Source organism: Dendronephthya gigantea, unplaced genomic scaffold, assembly GCF_004324835.1.
Source record: "Dendronephthya gigantea isolate DGI-Jeju-01 unplaced genomic scaffold, DenGig_1.0 000052F, whole genome shotgun sequence".
Classification (NCBI taxonomy): Eukaryota; Metazoa; Cnidaria; class Anthozoa; order Malacalcyonacea; family Nephtheidae; genus Dendronephthya; species Dendronephthya gigantea.
Genome location: NW_021163062.1, coordinates 570,896 through 593,985, shown reverse-complemented (window position 1 = coordinate 593,985; position 23,090 = coordinate 570,896). Strand labels below are relative to the sequence as shown.

Genomic DNA, 23,090 nt, shown 5'->3' with positions numbered 1-23,090 from the left:
TGTGAACAGCCCCTTAGTCCATTTAAATTGCAGATTTTGTAGACCGCGCCTGTGCTCTTACTGTCATTGAACGTAGCTTTGACGTGCGGTGATATAGTTCTATTATGCAAGTTTGATGCTATACAGGGTGTTTTTTAAAAATTGCAAACACTATAACTTGCATACTTATTAAATTGATACTGCCAATAGCATGTCAATACCGTTCTGCTAATTGTTACTACCTCTGGGATTTGAAAACGTTTTCTTGTTATTCGAACAGTCACAAAAATTCCATACTTAATCATAGGCGGCCCAGAACTGATCTCCCTGACCTCGCGCGACGCTCATGTTGTCTGAACAGTCTTATATAATAATAATATAACTTATGGCCGCCTATGACTTAATTTGATAATGAATTGTGTTTTACACACCTTTGGAAACAAATATAGTACTAAATTATGTAACAGTTTACTTCATAAATATCTGATTTTATAAACGTTCGCAGCTTTTGATACAACCTGTATATTTAACACTTATTTACTGCGAACGAAGGAAACGTTATGTTTTGTGGACCCGAGAGCTGGTCCACAAAACATAATGTTTTCTGAGTTCTCAGTAAACAAATTTTTAATCTATGCCACTTGTCAAAGAAAAACCAGAAACTACAAGTTGAACAATGAAATATCTATTCATAAAAGACATAATTTCGAATGGATGAACAGTCAAAAGGTCGCACGTCCAGGTGCGCCGCACGTGATGAAAGTTGTTATTTCCCATGAGATACACGTTACCTCACTTTGCACAGGGTCGCGCTGGGACATCAAAATTTCGTCACTCTCGCGTGATTCGCTCTCGACCAATGAAATGATACGAACACCAAACTTTGACAAGTGGTATATTATAATAAAATGAATTATTTCTTAAGAAATTAATTGTTTTCACTAAATCGAACAGTCACAAAAATTCCATACTCAATTTGACGATGAATTGTGTTTTACACACCTTTGTGAACAAATAGTACTAAATTATGCAACAGTTTATTTCATAAATGTCTGATTTATAAACGTTTGCAGTTTTTGATACAACCTGTATATAATTATTTATTTCTTAAGAAATTTTAAATTCTTTTCACTATTATAACGAACACAAAAAATTGCAGAGCAGGATGAGCTACACAAATGACGAACCTAAAATATTTCATGTAGTTATACAATTGCTGTTATGAAATGCCTTGGTTTCAAAGCATTGAGCTTGCTTTTAAAGGAAAAGACCTTTTCGGTAATCACGTCGCAACATTTTAACATCACAACGTTTTAAATTTAGAAGCACCTTAAATGAAATGGAATTCAGGTTTACTCTCACGAGCCACGTGCAAAGATGCAAAACATCTTTCTTCAACACATGCATGAAATTTTGTTTTGTTTTGACCAATAAATGTGTCAATAAGCCATAAAACGAGAACGAGGCTGAAGGGCCAAGACTGCAAGCCTCGTTCCCGCGTTATGGCTTATTTCCATACTTATCGGTCAAAATGAAAAATTATTTTTCAAGCACGGGTTATAGGAGGATGTTTTGCATCTTTGCACATAGCTTGGGAGAGTAAAACTTGAAATCCATCTCATTTAAGGTGGTTCTAAATGAATTTAAAACGATAATGCTGTGACGTAATTACCGAAAATGTCTTTTGTTTTGTAAACTAAACGATTTTTCACGACATTTCAAATGGCACTTCCCTCTACTTTAGTGCAAATTTTGTTGCTCCAGAGCAATTGGCAACAAATTTACAACGACTTTGTTGCAAGTAATTTTATACGCATTTTGTATCTTAATAACGCCTTTTTCAAACTTCTTGCTCTCGGCCGAACTATAGATAATGATATTATGATAACAACAATAGATATTGAGGCGTGCATCTAAACAACAAATGGGAAGCAAGATATTTGAAAAAGGCCCACAGTTCCTAAACCTCTCGAAGTTAAACACCACATTAAAAGATAGCAATAGTTTAAAGTCTTGAGAAATAAACTACTTTTTTATTCACTCAAAAAATCCAAGACAGTGATGAGGACATACATATATGCCTCTTCGTTTCTCACATTCATTATATTTATTTTTTGTTCTAAAAACTGTTTTATGACACTCGCGGTGAGCTAGGCTATGCTGTGCCGGAAAAGCGGAAGGATGATAACTATAACTTGTTGCTAAATCGGCCCCAATGTGAAAAAATTCCCATCAAAACAAATATGATTTATCTTGTGATTGTTCTACATTTCTTTATAGGTATTCTTACATGAGGTGAATTCCGATACTCTCGTGCCAAAATAAAGTTGCACAATAACATTCATTACGTTCGAAAACCAAATTTTGGTAACATGAAAAACACGTGGTCGGGCACCAGGATGCAGGGTGTGATAATTATTAAATTATATAAGCTGTAAACTCAAGCTTTCCAAAACAACAGTGTCACTATAAAGGCTGCAGGAAGTCAAACCTGGTCTGACTTTAGGAGGCGCCGATGTTCTATACGCGACGAAGCAGAACTTTGTTTTCAAATACAGCAAAATCAAAGATTCAAAAAAGGGTTCGTAATGCCACCTGAGAGCGAAGGGTCCATCGCAGATAAAGGTAAGATCCATGAACATGTCAGCCCTTGCTGTGATACATTTCTCTGTGCCTATTTCCTGTATCACGTTCTGATTTATGAAACGAAATTGAGCAGGAGGGGATGTGTAAGATATTCCAAGCCATTCAGCCGAGTTATTGACGCTAGAAAGATGGACGTAGGCGTAACCAAAACCAGAGCGTATTGTGAAGATATTATTTTCATTATGAACTAAAAGAATACGATGTACATAATAAATTGATACACAGGGGGCTCTGTCTAAAGGTTACGAGTTACAATGGTGATGCTCTACTGACAATCATTATGGACACATGCAATTAGAAGGAAATAGGAACTGGTGTAATCAGGATATAACTAAGGAGAAACTTTGCTGCCTCGTCTAACAACTTCGCCGAAATTAGTGGCATAAAGCTTGCGCTTTAGAATACTTATAGGTTTAGCGCATAATAACTTTGTAAATTAAATTAAATAAAAACTGGCTAAAATGATAGGTGTTATTGTCTATCTTAGGCGGATGTTATAGCGGACCACATTTGATGCGAAGTGAAACGAGTATCGATAACTGCATGATACATGACATATACCAGTTCCTTTATTCGTAAATAAATATTTTAGTCATTGAACTTCGCCCGTTTTCTCGCAGGATAATGCGATGGTGAAAACAGATGAAAATTTAACTCATCCTAGGAAACCTTTCATGCGGCAGCCGACAAGTTTGGAGCAGGCGTTAGAATTTGTTCTTTCCCGTCTTCCTTTCACCAGAGAACACAGGTACGTACGGCCGCAAGTTTGTTTGGGGCGGCAAAAAAAATCGCCCGAATTTTTGAATCACTATACAATGTCTCCGAGTATTAACTTTTACCAGATTTGTAACAATAAACTTATATAAATAACTTACACAATAAACTTATGTAACAATAAATAAATTTTATTTGGTTTAACAGCGATTACCAGAAATAGTTTAGTGAGCTTTGGCAAGAAAACTGACACCGTGGCAAAGCGCCGGATGTGCAAATTCTAGGTATGTAACCCTTTTTTAGTTTGCCCGAAATTTTCGGCTGAACGTCGCCCGAATTTCTTGATTCTCGTATTTCTTGATTCCTTTTTTGGGGGGCGTTCCCCTCCTGCCCCCTGCCCCGTACGCCTATGCACGATGCGTAACATGCAGGCGGGAAAGGATAAATTTCGACTTTTCTCTTAGTGTTTGTACTGTGGCCTAACCGCCCAAATTCTGGAATCGAATACTTCTGGTCTTCATGCATGTAAGCGAAAAAATTACTATCGTTCACTACACATTGATATGAAACTTTCTTGTGTATGCATGTCTATATATTATATAGTATTAATTTCTCCTTTAATTTATGAGGAGAATTACTATCATTCAGTAGCGTAGCCAGCCTGTCGATTTGTCCCGCTATGCTAATATTTTAGTGTTTACTGACTGTGAAAACAATAGATTTCTAAAGACATTAATAATCATAATAACTCGAAATTTACATAGCGGGACAAAATCGTCAGGCTGGCTACGCCACTGCTATCATTATTCATTACTGTGAACTGTGTTAAAAATTCATGAAATTAAACCGGATTAATTAAAACAAATTTTAAAGCACACTGCAGCTAATTGCATGATATATATATATATACATAGTGTACCTGTCACACATGTCTTTCCATCCGAGAGCAAACTGTATCCTTTTTTACACGAACATTTGTACGAGCCAACTGTGTTTTCGCATGAACTTACATTTAAATTGCATGGCCGGGATGATAAACATTCATCGATATCTAAAATAAAAACAAAAAGCAAGTTTTCAAACCGTTCTCAAAAAGCAAGTTTTCCCAAAATTTTAAATGGTTTGCACCTAATAACACACACATAGGCAAGGGCCGCGAAAGATCGCTAAGACACTAAGTGCTAATATTCATGCATATATATTCACGTTCAGCATTATTAGTTTCTTTTGAAATTGATTGTTTTTACGGAAATTGATTGTTTTTGTGATGGAAACATATGTTTATTGCTTCAGGCGACGGAATTTTGTATCTATGTATTTCTAGTGTGTAATATACCTGTGCATGTCTGTCCAATATCTGTGTATCCCCATTCACATAAACACGAGAACGTGCCGTTATTTATACAATAACGTAAGGGACCACAACTTTCAACAGGACAACCTTCTACAAAATAAATTGGAAAAATTAGGCCCTTTCCCGGAAGTTTGAAGTCAAGATGGCAGAAATTGAAGCCTTTCTTGTAGATATGATCCGTCCTCCGGCTCCGGCGCCGAAATTTGGCAGGGAAAATGGCAGCATTTTTAAAGCTCGTCTTTAGATTCAATTTACAGACATTTTTAGATAACAGTAACCCAAAATATAGCATGTATTCTATAAGAGGAACGTTTGGATAAATTTAACGAAACAGCAAAGCATTTGTGCGCGGCATTGCTCAAGAAAACCTTGTAAACAAACATCGTGCCCGACGAAAACAAAAACACATTTATTATTTTCAAATTGTTTTCAAATATATGGGCCTAAAATAGTCGCAACTTCAGTCGAATGCGCATTCTTTTCATGAAATATCTTTTCCCTTGAAAATTGTTTGAAGGAGCGTAAAAAGCTGGTATGATTTATACAAAAACTACAAAATTTCTTCCATCGCTTCCGGCGCCCTTTGTGACTTGCCCACGCAAAAAACACGCGTGTTTTACACCTACAAGGGCGGCTTCATTGTCCGCCTTGGCTTCAATCATTAATGAGGGAAAGTCAGACAGCTAGTGTTCCAGTCTTATTTAAGTTCACTGGGTGATATCAGTTTTATCGACCGAGGGACAATATCACATGTCATAGTTCAAAGTAACGTGCATGCATGCTATAATTTTTGTGGTGAACCTATTTTAGCGGTCACCATCGACAAACCGATCAGTATAGATATAGGACAGCCTCGTACCCAGGCGCTTTATTGGAAAACATAAAGGCTGCATTCAGCGTAATATAGAGATCTGTGGCTGAGATGTGCGAGCGCGCAGGGGTGCTTGGGGAGGACGCGACGGGAGAACGAAGCGCCTGGCAGAATATGCAGATTTCCGGCTCCCATTTTTGCAAAAAGTGAGAAATGCGTGAAGACTACAATATGTAGATATATTTTGAAGAAGAATTGAACCTGCGATCAAAATTATGGATGATTTGGAACGATCGTTTCAAGAACTATCATTTGAAGGTAGCTTTATACTGAATTTTTTTATTTTAATACGACTATTTTGACAAATCTCGTTTCGTAAACAGTGTATGGGTATACTCCTCTGTGTTACTATGCAGTCGCGCAGTATTTAACACTATTTAAATTCATCTTAATTTCCTTACAAAAGTATCATCAAGCTTGGAGGAGGAAAGGTATACGTTTGGTATCGAAGAATCAAGAATTGAGTGTTAGAGGTGAGTGCTTAGTTGCCTTGAGATTTAAATATTTCCTCTATTGATATTAATTAAACAATAATACATTTTTATTTTTATTCTATATCAAATATGCTATCAAGTTGCAATTTATATGCGTGTTACTAGTGATATACAATAACAAACTCCAGGTCAGATTGTTACCAGCACCCCACAAAAAGAGGGAGGAAAAGAATCATTTCAGCAGGGAAACATGCTTTAACCCCAATGCTTGGAATTTAAGAATAAACATAAGTACATATTATATATCAAGACTCGATTGTCAGAAATTGGGGCTGTTATTCATAAATTATACATATTTGTGCTTTTCATAGGTAGTGGAAGATATAAATCACCAAATTTATGCTCTGAATTAGAAAGGTTGTTGGACTATTGTGAAGACTCCAATGTCCATGAAAAACAGACATTATTAATGAGTTTACATGGCATTCTGATAATAAAAAGAATACTTTGACACGGGGAATTAAAGAAATTTTCCCACATTCTACAAAAAAGAAAATAGTTGTTGGATGTGAAAATATGTATCTCCTTTTGAGAGTATAATGTAGTAGATAGGACTATGGAACAATATAATTTATACATGTATTATAGTAATTTCTTGGAATACTGTACACAACCTTCATCTACATTGTGTGATGTATTTAAGGATTAAAGCACTCTGTGAGTGCATTATCGGGTTTTACATGCACGAGTTCACAAACAAGGAACGAGAAGTTCAATACTGCACGAGGCGAAGCCGAGTGCAGTATTGAACTTCGAGTTCCTTGTTTGTGAACGAGTGCATGTAAAACCCGATAATACACAAACAAAGAGTGCTTTAATGCTTTTAATATTCATTTTGAGTAAACTCGTAAAGACTTTATATAATTTTAAAACTTAAATAAACAACAAATGCTTACCTTTAAATACTATAAAACACCCTAACCGGTTGCCCGTTTAGTATTTTTCGGTGTGGATTCATCTATAATTACATTAATTTCTTCTTAACTAAGTTCGGCAAATTTTTTGTTTATTGCCGCCATTTTGATCGTGCAATAAATCCTATAACGGCACTGCCGTGGCGTTGTTGCTATATAAAATTCACTCACGTGGTACAAATCGACCAATCAGAACGTAAGTTTACAAAAAATGAATATTAAATAAGTATATTGCTGTAGGGATGAATTAAGTCTATTGTTTGCTTTGTGGTACACCAGTTGAATTTCATGTAAAGTACAGTATACCAAAGAGTGTTGGTGTTATAAAGGAATATTAATGAATTAATCTCTACATAGGTTTCAATAGTTAATTTTTCTTAACATTTAATACAGTTATTTACACTAATTTGTTAATGAAACCACATGGTAGTAAACCATAATATTTCTGTAATGCAGAATGATAATATTTCTGTAATGCAGAATGAACTTAATGTAATGGAAAATGGCTTAGATGAACAGAATCAACTGCTGCTATTACTGCATTAGATGATGGAAACATTGAGCTGGCTAAGGGGGTTACAAACTTAGATTCAAATTAAACTCAGCATTGATAAAAACGTACCAGGTCAAAGTCAAAATTCTTAGTGTTTCTGGAGGTGTTAAAATAACAGATTCCCAAGAAAACCAAATTAATAAAGAAGTCAAACAGATGGAAGAAATGTGCAACCTAAATCTGATGTAAATCATTGCATATTCGAGCAGGGGCGGATCTAGGATTTTTTTTACGTTAGTCAAAATTTTCGCAGGTCAATACTACGTTTACAGAGTAAGAGGAATTTTCGCTCCCCCCTAGATTGATGAAATTAGTTATATTTCACAGTTTACTAGCTGATTCGATATAAATCACACCTTTATTGTATTGAGCTTGGTCAAAGCAAAATTGCTTTATAAGTTTATAGCAGAAACACGCGGGCCACATAACAAACATTAATATATAATACTATTAAACATGTCTGGATTTTATTTCTACGGTGCAGACATATAAACATACAGACATAACATGATTTTACAAATATTCATATTCAAAATTCAAAATCTATCACACTTTTAAATAATACAGATATAACACACCAGCTCACGCTCAGCTAATATGAATAAACAATACAACAAATGAGAATATGAACGACTCCAAATTCTAAATATTAATATAATTTTATGACATTTGACCGGCGGCGGGCGAATGCAAATAAATGCTAATAAAGGCAGCTTCAAAGTCCAAGTGAAATATACAGCTTATGTTATCGTTCGGTTTATAGTTTATATTAAGTTATAGTATTATCGGAGAATAGTTTAAATAAACATGAACAGAGAGTGAATATTAAATTTACCTTCGCGTAGAACACTCGACATTACACTTCTCAATTCGTTACGCAAACGAGTATATTATGAAAACAAACCTCCATAGCAAAATTACTCGACAACATGTTATCAGCAATGGTTATCAGTGCCACAAATAGCGTCCGTTGCAAAGAACTGTATTCGACTGCTAAAGCTTTCTCTGCATGAAGTCATCCGAAAAGCTCAAAACGAAAGCTCACAGGCACACCTCCAGAACGAGCAGACCAAACCCCCAAAACGAGCAGACCAAAACGAGCAGACCAACCCCAAAACGAGCAGAATTTTTGTCTCCATGGAAACTACCGAATGGGCCAATCAGATTGATGAGAAACGCCCCTAACCAACCTCCAAAACGAGCAGACCAAACCTCCAGAACGAGCAGAATTTTTGTCTCCATAGAAACGAATGAAAAGATTGCACAAGTCTGCATTCAGGAGCGAGGAAATCGAACGAGATCAGTGTTTATTTAATTTATCAAGCGCAAAAATTATTATGCGACTGTACAAATTTACAACAGGACTGCGATCTGAAAAATATAATCTCACTGCATTCAATTAGTGCGAAATTTTTACGTTAGTCGCGTGATCGGTGTGACTACCCCTAGATCCGCCCCTGTATTCGAGTAGATACTCTTCTTTCAGCGCTCGTAAATAACTGTTTGCGCCTTAATATTCGAAAATGATGAATAATACAACGCAGTGATAATTTTTGCACAAAATCTTTCCCAAATGTACCGCCCGGTGATAGGGTGTACGGTAATTTGCTCATTTGCATCTATGAAATATATGAATATAAAATCGTCCTCCGGCGCCATATTTGTTGCATATTCTGCCAGGCGCTTCATTCAGTGTGACCATAGGCAGCCCAGACTTTGACTTGCGCGTGTGATACTCGCGTGCGTGTCGCGCTTACGTTGTTTACTTCGTCTATATATTATGACAAGGTAGGAAAGAGTTCATCAAAATATTACAGATATACCTTCGTAAATGTATAATTATCTAAAAAATTACTTGAAGAAACGCCACAAAAACTACAACCTAATAATCACCGATGATTAAACTACATTATCCTGCAGTTTCCATGTTTTTAAACAACATCTAAAGCATTCAAATTAGCGAAATAAAACAGGAATTCATACGGAATTTTGAGAAAACTATCCGAGGGTCACTCCGCCTAAGGAAACGTCATCTTTTTTGAAATATTAGCTAAACGCTCATTGGCTTACCTGCGGGACCACCAATGAGAACCAATGAGCGTTTGGTTAATATCTCAAAAAAGATGACGTTTCCTTAGGCGGAGTGACCCTCGGATAGTTTTCTCAAAATTCCGTATGAATTCCTGTTTTATTTCGCTAATTTGAAGGCTTTAGATGTTGTTTAAAAACATGGAAACTGCAGGATAATGTAGTTTAATCATCGGTAATTATTAGGTTGTAGTTTTTGTGGCGTTTCTTCAAGTAATTTTTTAGATAATTATACATTTACGAAGGTATATCTGTCATATTTTGATAAACTCTTTCCTACCTTGTCATAATATATAGACGAAGTAAACAACGTAAGCGCGACACGCGCGCGAGTATCACACGCGCAAGTCAAAGTCTGGGCTGCCTATGGTGTGACCAGACTTTTCGAGAGGCAATTACCAAATCAACCTATCAAAAATTACTAAATGAAGCTAAAAATTACCAAAAGCTAAAAATTACTATCCCCAGTGTTCCACCCACACAAAATTTTGAGTTTCAACTCAATGTCGCACTTCAGAGAGCCGCCTTTTAGGGTCTTTTTGATAAAACAGATAGGTTTCACGCTATGAATATCAATTACTGGGAATTTTACAGCTAATATTGATTTAACAAGTATTCTTAGGCATAATTGAAGCGTTGCATTTTGGTTGCGTTGAATCCAATTGAAACAATAATTGAGTTGTAACCTCATCTAGCCCCATAAGATGATTATATCTATTGTTTGAAATGGATTTCACGCATAAAGGTCGGTGCCGGTGGGGGTAGGTACAGCTTGGGATGAATTTTTGAATGACAGTTTGTGTCATTACAGCAGATTACTAAAATATTACTAACTTTTAGACGAATTTACCAAAAATATTACTAAATTTACTCAATTACCAAAAAAGTCCAGAAAATCGTGAAATATTACCAAAAGTAATTAAAATTACCAAATCTGGTCACACTGGCTTCATTTGTCGCGTCCTCCCCAAGCACCCCTGCGCGCTCGCACATCTCAGCCACAGATCTCTATATTACGCTGAATGCAGCCTTTATGTTTTCCAATAAAGCGCCTGGGTACGAGGCTGGATATAGGATATTACACAGTTGCTATAGTAGATATGGATTTTATGCTCGAGTGGCAAAACAATATTATACAATAAGACACTGTTTTTGTCACGAAAACATAAAATCCATATCTTTGAGCAAACCGTGTAATGTTCTGTTTATAATATGGACTAAATTATGAATGACAAAATACACACAAAGACGACAAGTATATAAGCCGCAAAATACAATTATTGAAGAGAATATTTTTTAAATTAAATCCTATATATTAATTAAATAGAATAAATTTTACTTATCGAAAGATGTATTTTGAGTGGTTTCGTTTGTGTTTCCAACGTTAACTTCGTTTTAAAAAAATAATTATACGAACCAAAGACCATTTGTATTCTCACAACCACAATGAAAATGGCGGGAAAATTTTTAAAACTCGTTATGTCACCCCCAAACGACATACCGAATATATCCGCACTGTACCCCGGATATAGTGGCATATGAGTTCTACGAGTGTTTTATTTAGTTCGCAGTAAAATACCCCATCCATGTAATTAAGAGGTTACGTTATAGCTATAATGGAAAGAAATACTCGCGGCATATGACAAGCCAGTAACCCTCGATCTCTCAATTCATAAACATGATTTAAAGATATCTTGGTCATTGAATCAATTTTTACAAAAAAAGAGATAAAAATATTACATTAGTAATAGAGTGATGACCCCATTTAAATTCCAAAATAATGTCTTTCCGCGCGCTTACATTATAGAATTTCAGAATGAGCTTCCCTCAATTGATGCCCGTGTCCCGTCGTCCAAATACGACAATCTCAACTACCGTGCGAAGTTTTATTAATGTACTTTTCCTATACGATGCATTCCTATAACCTACCTTCAAATTGTCAAGATTTGTGCACGACAATAAAACGTTTTGGAACGGAGTTTTTAGGTAAAGTAATATAGCGCGATATATTTCTGTTGACCAAATTCATTTCCATAATGTTATCCGCCGGTGATTTTTTCTTCTGAAAGTAAATCAAAGTTTCATATATATCCACTGGATAGCGATAACCTGATCCAATCACTTCATTGGTGTAATTAATTGCAACCAGCCTGTTTTTTCCTGTAGTGACGTAAACTATCCTTTTCTGGTAGTCTAAGGCGATATCTTTAACAAATTCTAGATAAAAACCTTGATATATCGTATAATCTCGTATATTATTATTTCCAACCAAATGTCTTTGTCGAAGATCATTTGAATTGTGAAAATTAGCCCAAAAAATGTATCTATATGAAGAATAAAAAATTCCTTATTTAAAATTGCGCGTTCTAATTGGCTCAGTAGGAAATCGATCCGGCACACGCTGTGGACCAATTAAGATTTGTCAGCAGAAAAAAGAGAGTGAAGAAAATTTTGAAGCCAAATAATTATTTAACAAAATAATTAATATCGATATTAAAAAACATGCAAAGTAGAGTAAATCAGTTCATTATTGCAACTGTTCAAAATATGCACGTATTAGAGGAAATGTGTACAATTTATACCGGCTTAATTCACACTTTACTTACCCTGCGGCAGAATCAATTTCGAGGCATGTCATCCATTCATTGTCGACAAAAACTTTTGCAATCGTATTCCCTCGGTCTAAACTCATAACCATAATTTTACGGCGCTGATTCTTTGAAGTAATCCAAAATATGCGACGTCCTTTCCAATCAATTGCTATATCAACGGGGTCAGTGTTCTCCACAAAGATTTCTTTGTTTCCACCTTCGAAATTCATCCGATAAATATGGCGTGCTTCTGTGAAGTAAATTTTCTTTTCCATATAGTCAAATTCTAGCCCATATTTGAATGCGCTATGTTTTAGTCCGCGGATAAGCACAGTGGTATCGAGAGATTCTAAATCAGTTGCAACGATTTCCGCCGGGAGGCGAACAAGTAGGTAAGGTTCGGGATAGGGTCCTAAAAATGATCTATTTATAAGTACGTGGAAAATTTTATGCAAATGTAGGAAGCTCTATATAGAGCTTGGCAGAGCAACACATGCGTATATATAATTTTGGTATGAGATGTGTATACAGAAAAGTAGAATTTCTTACAAAAGTATGTCCTATCGTATATGCATGTCTGGGTTTCTACGGTTCCTACGGAAGCTCTAGGTCATCACAAAACAAACTTCAATACTATTTTGACGATAGTAATTCTGTATTTTTCTCAGTCATAACATGATGATGCCTGACAAGATCTCGGCATGATTAGATGATTTCGGGTGGGCATACGGATGTAGTATTCCTCCGTTGTGATTTTACATCAAGAATTGATATAGCATAAATTACAGAGGGAGGCAAAAGTCTTAGTCAAGTCGATAATTTTTACTTATTTAGAAATAAATCATAAAAAACGCATCGTGAGATGGAGATTGGATAATATCTTGATTTTAACTTGCGTATTTTATGATAGTAATGAAACCCCCCCTAATGTTTTCTCGTTAATTCGTATGGTATTTAAATTGTACAGAAAATGCGGGTTTTTCTTTTTGTCGAACAATGATGGGATGAGAAAGCAAAAAATTGAGGTGAGGTTATATGCATGTGTGGAAGGAAAAGTTGGAAACGTTTTGTTAATCAGGTTCATATTCAATCAAATGAAGATCTGGGAGACCAAGAGACACTCCTGCAAAGGAGGATGGAATCATGGAAAGAGAGTATAAGGAAAACCAGTGGAGTGTCCTTAATCAATGTTGGTGTAGTAACCTATTACTAATAATAGATATGACATTAAATTCATACTACTAATTCATTACTAGAAATTTGCGATATGATAATTTGCATTTCTATTAATTTGCATTTAACTTTCAGCATAATGGCCTTCAACCTTTACCACTAAATACATATAGTAAATACACAAAATCTAAAAATGCCGTTGACCTAGATCTTGCCTACTGTTTGCCGACCTCTGGCTCAATAGAACAGCCGTTTCCCAACGTTTTAATGATCGAATAGTTACCTTAGGTATTTCTACGTTCTGCCAACTGATTGTGAACAAATATGTATACGTTATAGCCTTCGTATTATTCAAGTCCCTGATAAGACTGATAACATTTTTTAAAGTGATTCCAGTAAAAATCCGAGCCGTACAGAAAAGTTTTTACACAAATACGAAAGACAATATCTTTAACATTTTTTTGGTATATTACACGTCAATTCATCAACTACCTGAATCGAAATATTCGAATCAATGTGAGCGATTTTATAAGTTTGTTGTAAGAGCACGGACAAAACTTTGAGCAATATAGTTTAAATTTGGCAGATTGCAGAAACGCCCAAGCTAAAAAAGTCGGTCACCAAAACGTTTCTAAACTGCTGCTTTACCGATCTAGAGGTCGGCAAACAGTAGGCAAGGTCTAGGTCAACGGCATTTTCAAGTCTTGTATATTTACTATATATATTTTATATAGTAAAAGTTGAAGGTCATTGAATGCAGACTAGTATACATGCAAATTATCATGTCGAAAATTTGTGGTAATGTATATAAACATATGTCAATCAAGTAGAGCTCTTATTAATTGTGAGGATTTAAATATAACTAAAACACAGCAGTTGGAATAGAATTGAACCATGCAGGAGTGCTAACAAAACTGGTTCACTCCAATGACTCCATGTCAGATGCGTGTTTTGAAACGTAAAACAGGTCATCAAGATATTAGAGCAGCGGCAATCTTTTTAAGTCCTATATCGTGATTGTATGCGCATGTAGTGCCGTCGTTATATTAATGCGACATTAAAATGACAGGACTCAGACTTTTGACGCCCACTGTGTGAATAACAACAACTAGATTAACCGAGGGTTTGTCATATGAACTTTAGTCACAACAGTGGTAACTGATGCTCGATGGACTGTACAATATTCTTTGCGTATAAAGTTTTGTAAATCTGGAGTTGGGTTAGGACTCACGGAAGGAGTAGATCTACAGGTGCAAAAACATTCTTTACCTGCATAGAAACACATTTTACTGTGCGTGCGCATCCTTTCCTTATAATATTCCTTTTCTGCTCCACAACTTGATGAAATAATTTCATGCCGACTTTCGTTCAAGCATCTTTCTCGCCAGTCTCTTATTTCCTCCTTTAGTTTTTTCAAGTGTTTGCGGCAAAAAGGAATATCATCATTACAATTGACCAGAACTCCACCAATATACATCAAGAAGATGAGACTGATCATCGTGCGCGAAATTTGCATTTGAACAAGAGAATACATCACCTGCGCCGAATAAAATTTGTCGCTCAGTACATCATTTTAATTTTGGAAAATTTTCGTTAATTCTCTAATGTACTTATTGATTTATTTATATCAAAATTATTGAACAATGTTCAAACGGAGAAAATGCAAACGGAAAACGAGGTCCCATGCGACGCATTCCTCCGATTGCATTACAACGAAAACAAATAACACATGCCCAGAAAAAACATATATAGCTACACGCGTCGAAGAATAAGCATACTAGCTAATGGCACAAGCTTGAAAATTAATATTATTGTTTTGGAGTTGTTTTTTTTTGGGGGGGGGTTCTTTTTATGTTGAAAAATATCTATTTTATCGGAAAGCGATAGTAGCCTAAGATAATGTAAGAAACAACTAACTAAATTAGAATCAGGCAATAGCATATGTTAATTCTATTCGAAACGACTATGGACAGGGCATGTCGGCGTCGTAATAAGAGACTAATGAACGTAAATACGTTCTTGATAGAATCGATCTGAAGATTGCCAGGCTACGTAAGTCTGATCTTTAGTCTGATTTGAATACGCATTTAAGACAAATTGAGACATACATTTTTATTCAACTTCACGTCTTACTGAGTGCCTTACGTATACAAATGCATGGTAAGTTAGATTTGTAGCATAAGTAAAGATTTCAGTGTAAAGAATATATAGTCATGTTGAGCATAAAAGAGAGTTTTCATTCATTATAATGATTCAATGTTCTTACGTATTAGATTTCCCACGGAATTTCCCATTCACACTACTCGTACAATTTTGCACAGCGTGGCTAAAATTCGTCATCGTACCCAATTTTCTCAGTGTTCAAATCTTAGAATAGTCTGAACGTTTAAACTGCACTCAATTTATCGGGACGGCAATGCTAAAATGGTGTACCCCTACCAATTTCATTTGTGCCCAGTCTTTGTATTGGTACGCTGAACGCTAACAAAATTTGGTACGGGTACACATTTTGATGTTTGATAAATTTAGTGTAGCATAAAAAGTGAGCGTGAGTTAAAAGGCCTTTATACATGCGTGCATGTGTTCTACGAAATCGATCCGGTTTCGTCGAAAACCATATTTAGTATAGTCCTTCTTGCGTCTCCTGCGCCGACGCATAAGCAGAACAAAAAAGAAAATTGCTCGTCTTTAATAAAATAAATATAATCGTCTTTACTTTCATTACCTGTGCATGCTGTTTAATTTTTTAGTTAACTCTGCATTTTTATCACCTGTCGACGAAGAATTCCGCATGTTGATCGTAATCGGTGCGGATGAAATGCGTGTGGCTTTGTGAAAATTCGTTCTTGTTTAAAAACTGCGGAAATAATCATTACCGCTTCAAGTTAGATATATTTTTTTTACCAACCACAATATTTTTTGTGTTCAAAAGTCATTCACAACAATAGGTACGCAATTTGTCGGTACGAACCTTACTGAAATAAATTCATGTCGACTTTTGTTTAAGCATATTTTTGGCCATGCAGTCTTTTGTATCTTATTCTTTTCATTTTTTAAGTAACAGTTGCAAAATGGAATATCATGATTACAATTGACCAGAACTCCACTAAAATACATGAAGAAGATGAGACTGATCATCATACGTGTAACATGCATTTGAGCAAGGAAATACATCACATGACTCGGGTAAATTTGGTCGTTCAATACATTTCTTAATTCATCAGAAAAGAGCAATACATTATGGCAAATTCGGTGCACCGATTTTCATTGTTTAAAACTGAAACAGGATATAACTCGTATGATTGAAGGTGGTAGGGTATAATTATGTGGAACACTAATTGTTGTATGATGATTGAAGAAAATTACATAATTTTATGTGCAGTGCAGTAAACGTTCCAAAATGGCTAGCGACAGTAGTGGCGTTCTCTCGGAGATCTCTAATTAAGCGCAAAGGAGCGTTTTTCAAAGTTTTTTAACAGCGAAAAGAAGAAGTACCGATATAGAAATGTAAGCTGGTCGGATATGAACACGACTAAATTACTTGACAATCATGAAGTTTAGAAATTGTTCGCTCCGTTTGTTTACATTTCTGTCCATTACTATATTAAAACCAAGCAGATTGTATCCTTTCTACAAGACTTTTTATTTCTTTAAATACAAGCTATACATAGAATATGAATGTTATCTTACCTCTATTTGAATGCCTTTTCCTTTGAGAGTGTAGTGTTTAGCAACAGCAGGCAAGGAATGTCTTGACTGAAACTGTAATACCAGACTTCTAGCAAAAAAGCTCTCGAAACTGAAATGGAAAAAATGTCAAAAATTAACATAAACCTCTACGAACTGTAATATAGAGGTGTTTTTTTTTGAACGTTTCAGACAGGCTTAAAACCTAAATATCTAGCAACAACAGGAACGGGATAAATTATCTCATGTCTTTTTTTAATACAACTGCTCAACCATTTTTCCTCTCGCCACCGCTAGCACGGGAAGTACGCACTAGAAATTTCTTCCAAAATCCATGTTATGGAAATAGTATGGAGTTTACAATATCCTTACTAAATGCCATTTTCATACTATGGATATACAGTATGAGCATCCAAGATGCATTATTTCATTGCTGTGGAACGAAATTACTTCAACTATGACTTTTTTGGTACTCGGATCTCTGGGTTATTTTAACCCGTTCCCACAATATTTTTATGTTTGCCCTACCCAAAATATGCTCTTTGTTAAGCTTTATATTTAAATTGTAAAAATAGAACAATGCAAATGAATAGATCACTTAGGCCCTGTTTACACGATAGCAGATTCGCATTGTCACGACATCAAAATTAGCCATGTCAGAGGGAGTTCTATAGCCCAAAATTTTGATAGCATCATTGCTTTAACATGGTCTGCAGGATGAAAAAGTTTTGTGAAGAAATATATCGTAAAACACCTTAAAACGATTTCGTGACTATTTGAATCCAGTATAGTATAAACGGGGGCGCGATGTGGGATAAGTATTTGATTTTGTCACAAAAATTAATGGGCATAAATGTCACTATTGGCTATTCGCAATCAATTTAATTGCATGATTACAGTTTAAGTGATAATCAAGAGATAGAGCAGTATGGGGGTTTTAATGTCAAGGGTTTCCTCCCGAATACTCGTTTTTAGATGGAATTTAAGGCCCGTTTACACTACACTCGATTTATTGCCACGGCACGGCTAAAATGGGTACCCGTGCCCATTTCATGGGGTAGCCTGCAGGGGCCGGTTATTCGAAAGGCGCTCAGTTAAACGGTGGATAAGCAAAAGTTTAAAACTTAATACTCTCATACATCTTGTGAATGACTGAACCTACTTCTTTTGCATTAAATATGCACTTCCATCGAAAATTAAACTATTTACATCGAAATTTTTTAGTTCAGTTATTCAAATAGGTAATTTTGTTTTTCATTTTGAACTTATCCACCGTTTATAAGCTAAACGCCTTTCGAACACACGGCCCTATATCTAAAAATATACAATATAAACAATATTTCCCTACTTTGACTCTTACTGTAAAGTGTAAGCGGCATTAGACCCATAATATTTGGCATGTAGCATAGCTTGGAGCAATACTAGCTTATGCTGTAACAGTTATGAATAATATTCAGGCTTACAAATTGACCGTATTCATGGATGTTATTTCCTATTATTGCCCTTTATTTCGACACACATGTTTCTGCTATTAAAACTGAAGGCTCAGTAAACTTTAAGACATTTTTAATGCGTACTTTTCGCGCATAATTTTTGTATAAATTTCGTGTTCAGATGATAAGTTAATAATTTTGGAATTTTCTTAATCTCGTGGGGGGGAGGGGGGCAATTGACCCACCTCCCCATTTTCACTTCCGATAATTTTCACTAACGTGCGAAAAAACCTAGATCCGTCCCTGTTTCCATGAAACGTAAAGATATCCACTCCAATTTGCTGCCACGATCTAGACGGAGTCGGGTGGGGCTTCAGTGGCTCGGATGGTTGCTGTAGCTTGTTTTGGTTACATATGCTGCAGGATTTGACTAGCTGTTCAATCTCTTTGTCCATTTCAGGCCAAAACAATGCTTTGCGAGCTCGTCGTTTACTTGCTTCAACTCCGAGGTAAGGTTGATGTATAATCTTGAGTATTTCTTTCCGCAACACAGCCGTAATTACCATCTTGCTTCTTTTGAGGATCAGGTCATCGCAGATGGTCAGCTTTTCTTTATAGCCCCAATAGCTCTGAATAGATGGGGATAAATGGGACTTGTGTTGTGGCCACCTATCGACGATAACTTGTTTCAACCGTTGTAAGACTGGACCGTTCTGTGTCTCCTCCTGTAAACGTTTTAGCTTCGACGGGAAACAGGCAGTACCATGTGTATTTCTAGCTCTTCTTTGTGGATATAATTATATCGTTTAGATCGACCTCTTGATAAGCTCTGCTCACGGTATCGGCTACATATAATTCGGTGCCTTTCTTGTAGGTAACTTGTAAATCGTACTGTTGCAGGCGAAGTAGCATTCGTTGCAATGTCATCGGACAGTCATTAAGAGGTTTCGTGAAAATGCTCATTAATGGTTTGTGGTTAGTTTCCACTTAGATGGTCTTTCCATATATAAACTGGTTGAACTTGTTACGCGAAAAGCCGATGGCCAAAAGTTCTTTTTCTATTTGTAGGTATCGTTTTGGGGCATCTGACAAAGCTCGCCACGCATACGCTATGGGCTGTCCGTCTTGTTCCAAAACAGCTCCAAGCCCAGATTTGCTGCTACCACAGGATATCTTTACTGGCTTCAAAACATCGGAATAACTTAATGTTGGCTGCTTCGCGCAATCTTCCTTCAATATTTGAAAAAGCTTTCCGATGCTCATCGTTCCACTGGCAGGCTACATCCTACTTCAGCAGGGATCGTAGTGGAGCTGCTTTCTCAGACAGGTTTGGAATAAACTTTGCGAGGTACTGTATCATACGGAGGAATCGTCGTATATCCTGCTTCGTGTTTGACTCAGGCATCATCCGAATGGCTTGTAATTTTTCTTGGTCTGGCTTGATTCCATCCGACGTGATCGTATGTCCGATATACGACACCTCGATCCGTAACTCGTATCTTGCATTTCTTTTTGTTCAATTTCAGTTGAGCTTCTCGGGCTGGGTCGAGAACCTTCTTTAGGCGCGGTCGTGCCCCTCGTCATTTCGTCCCAAATCATTAAATCATCAGCAATCACTTCAAAACCTTCTAAACCACCAAACAATTCTTCCACGACTCGTTGGTAGACTTCAGGAGCAGATTTGATGCCAAATATAGGGCAGGCGTTTAAACCTATAACGTCCAAATGGAGTGTTGAAACAGGTCAGAAATGAGGACTCTTCATCCAGAGGGATTTGCCAAAATCCACTTGTAGCATCCAAAGTCGAAAATATCTTGGCTTCAGGTAGTCTAGTCAGAACATCTTCGACAGTTTTCAATACTCTCTCTTCACCGTCTCGTTAAGATCTTTTGGATCGATGCTCAAGCGGATCTTATTTGGTTTAACGACCGTAACCAGCGACGAGACCAATTCTGTTGGTGTAGTGTTTGGCGTTACAACTCTAACTTCTGCATACGATATAATTCTTCTTGAATTTTTGAAGGAAGAGCTACAGGAATTGGACTGGTCTCACGTTCTTGTCAATTTCTATAATTATGTTACGTTATTGGAAGACAACCAATACTGCTAGTGGAGATAAGATTGCTTGTTCACAACATAGAACTCCCGCGGATACTGTCTGCCTCTATAGTTTACTGGTAATACGACTGTTCCTTCAAGCTCTTTTCCACTATACGTAACAAGTTTAGTGGCAGTAGTGCTAGTATCTAGTTTGAACTCTGAAAGCAGGGTCCGATTGTATAAAACTCTTAACTACGTTTTAACTACTTTTTAACCACCCAACAGTAGTTAAAACGTAATTTAACTCTAATCACGTAGTTAAGCCAGTTGTGTAAAAACGTAGCTAGTTAGCGTTAATTGTAGTTAAAAAGTAGTTAAAGTTAACTATCCTCAAGGGCATCGTTAACTTTCCAAATCATAGTTAAAAATGGCGTCTTGAGCTTTTGAGGAGTGAGAAAACATTAAAATCAACACATACAGTAGCGTAGCCAGCCTGTCGATTTGTCCCGCTATGCTAATATCTTAGTGTTCACTGACTGTGAAAACAATACATTTCTAAAGACATGGATAATTATAATAACTGGAAATTTACATGGCGGGACAAAATCGTCAGGCTGGCTACGCCACTGAACACATACCAGGGTTGTCAACCGTTATCCACTCAGAAAAGGCCCCGTCGAAGCTTTTAAACTTTCAATATGCCTTTATTTTTGTCATTTGGGCAGCAACGAGGTATATTTTTGCTTCGGGAGACGTGTCGATGCCAAATTATGATCCTAGCAACGATTAGCCAACTCCATTTTCAACTGCACCCGGTAGTTTGACTCAAAGGGACCTTTTTATATTAAGAGCGCCGTTTTCGCTGAATTAAATTGAACGTTTTCCTAGTTTTATTGCATTTTTTACACTATTTCAAATCAAAATACTGTAATTTTTTGTAATTACAAGTCCAAAATCAATAATAGCGGTCAATAATTTCGAGATACTTCATGCTATATCTCTGCTTAACAACCCCCCGCAAGCTCCACGCAAGTTAACTACGTGATTAGTTAATCATCCGACTAACTACGCTTTGTGCAACGCAGTTAAGTCGTGTAGTTAACTAATCATAGTTAAGGATTTACCTACAGTGATTAGCGCTAATCATAGATAAAGTTAAATACGTTTTTATACAACCGGCCCCTGATTGTAAACTTATACTGTTATATTCCACTCTTCCTCAGGGATCGGTTGTTCGAAAGGCGTTTAGCTTATTAAACGGTGGATAAGTTGAAAATGGAAAACAAAATTATCGATTTATTGAACAACCGAGCTGAGATATTTTGATGTAAAAAGTTAAATTTTCAATGGAAGTACAAATTAAACGCATACGATGCAAATTCAGTCATTTACAAGATGTATGAGAGTATTTTTAAAATTTAGCTTATCCACCGTTTAAGCTAAACGCCTTTCGAGCAACCGGTCCCTGTACTGCTAACACTGTTTACCTCTTTTTGCTGCTCTAACGCACCTACATACAGTTCATGAGTGTCTAGTGAATGAGTTTTTATCACACTTTTACATACCTTGGTTTTGCTTACCACATTTCTCACCAACTGCTGGGCACTTGCTTTTGTTTCGTTGATGTAACATTCCGCAGTACTTGCACTGAACATTTCTCAGTTGTTCTTTTTAGGGCGTTCGCTGGTTCCTTGTCTTCGAGTCAACACGCTTGACCATAACGAGTCCTTTATTGCTTCGTCAATTGTGCTCGTTGCATTTTTAAAGGCCGGCGCATACTAGAGCTATGTGCTTAGCAAAAAGTCATTCGTGGCCATTGGCGTAAGCCAGTTGCTCTCGTGTGCGGGCGACTTTTCCGGCGACTTTGGTCATTCGTGCCACTTACGGCAAATATTTAGCATGTTTGATAATTTCTGCCTCGCGTGCCGAAATCTTTCCGTGTGCAGCAAACTGAAAGCTATCTGCTTATGGATTGTCTTAACAGCGCATGCGTCATATACAAAAATAAACATCAAAGATAGCGGTGCAAACAAAGCAAAACGAATTGGTGGCTGAGGCCATATTGGAAAACAAACTGGTTGATCTTTGGTCAGAATACAGTTGTTTATATGATGTGAACTTTGCAGATTTCAGAAACAGAAAGAAACGGGAATGCGCTTTGCAGAAATAGCTAGTGAGCTTTCTCAAACAGGTAATATAATTAATAGCACTTGGATAACGGTGTTTAGTCTAGTCCTACGCAACAGCAACAAAAATAACAACACCTCTTCGTCTTCATTTTCATCCATAATTTTGTTTTTGCAATCTGTACGCCATCTTGGATGTTTACTTTCGTATATTACGCATGCGCTGTTAAGACAATCCATAAGCAGATAACTTTCAGTTTGCTGCACACGGAAAGATTTCGGCACGCGAGGCAGAAATGATCAAACATGTTAGATATTTGCCGTAAGTGGCACGAATGACCAAAGTCGCCGGAAAAGTCGCCTGCACACGAGAGCAACTGGCTTACGCCAATGGCCACGAATGACTTTTTGCTAAGCACATAGCTCT

At 36.6% G+C, this 23,090-nt stretch overlaps 2 protein-coding genes and 1 long non-coding RNA gene across 3 annotated transcripts; 1 reads left to right on the top strand and 2 right to left on the bottom strand.

The window, feature by feature from the left end:
• Positions 1-1,675: 1,675 nt before the first annotated feature.
• Positions 1,676-4,985, bottom strand: LOC114528924. The gene is made up of 3 exons (XM_028550634.1): positions 4,676-4,985; positions 4,259-4,390; positions 1,676-2,812 (listed from the first exon to the last, which is right to left on the bottom strand). The coding sequence occupies exons 1-3, from the start codon at positions 4,983-4,985 to the stop codon at positions 2,403-2,405; spliced, it is 852 nt and encodes a 283-aa protein (XP_028406435.1). The 3' UTR covers positions 1,676-2,402.
• Positions 4,705-22,307, bottom strand: LOC114528973 (low-density lipoprotein receptor-related protein 1B-like). Its single transcript, XM_028550681.1, has 6 exons — positions 22,103-22,307; positions 17,068-17,176; positions 14,647-14,914; positions 12,220-12,616; positions 11,543-11,937; positions 4,705-4,783 (listed from the first exon to the last, which is right to left on the bottom strand). The coding sequence occupies exons 3-5, from the start codon at positions 14,909-14,911 to the stop codon at positions 11,553-11,555; spliced, it is 1,047 nt and encodes a 348-aa protein (XP_028406482.1). The 5' UTR covers positions 14,912-14,914; positions 17,068-17,176; positions 22,103-22,307; the 3' UTR covers positions 4,705-4,783; positions 11,543-11,552.
• Positions 5,611-6,510, top strand: LOC114528974. The gene is made up of 3 exons (XR_003687565.1): positions 5,611-5,822; positions 5,971-6,037; positions 6,370-6,510. It is a non-coding gene; the product is annotated as an uncharacterized LOC114528974 (long non-coding RNA).
• Positions 22,308-23,090: the final 783 nt, after the last annotated feature.

What these genes read in the sequence shown, in the direction of transcription:
- LOC114528924 (XM_028550634.1), bottom strand. Translation starts at nt 4,985, where the DNA reads ATGCTATATTTTGGGTTACTGTTATCTAAAAATGTCTGTAAATTGAAT. An exon ending in TATTGGACAGACATGCACAG is followed by an intron (nt 4,391 to 4,675) that starts GTATATTACACA and finishes TTTTTATTTTAG; the next exon opens with ATATCGATGAATGTTTATCA. An exon ending in TGGAAAGACATGTGTGACAG is followed by an intron (nt 2,813 to 4,258) that starts GTACACTATGTA and finishes GTATTCTTTTAG; the next exon opens with TTCATAATGAAAATAATATC.
- LOC114528973 (XM_028550681.1), bottom strand. Translation starts at nt 14,911, where the DNA reads ATGTATTCTCTTGTTCAAATGCAAATTTCGCGCACGATGATCAGTCTC. An exon ending in TAAAATGTGTTTCTATGCAG is followed by an intron (nt 12,617 to 14,646) that starts GTAAAGAATGTT and finishes GATCATTTTTAG; the next exon opens with GACCCTATCCCGAACCTTAC. An exon ending in GAAATTGATTCTGCCGCAGG is followed by an intron (nt 11,938 to 12,219) that starts GTAAGTAAAGTG and finishes TTCTTCATATAG; the next exon opens with ATACATTTTTTGGGCTAATT.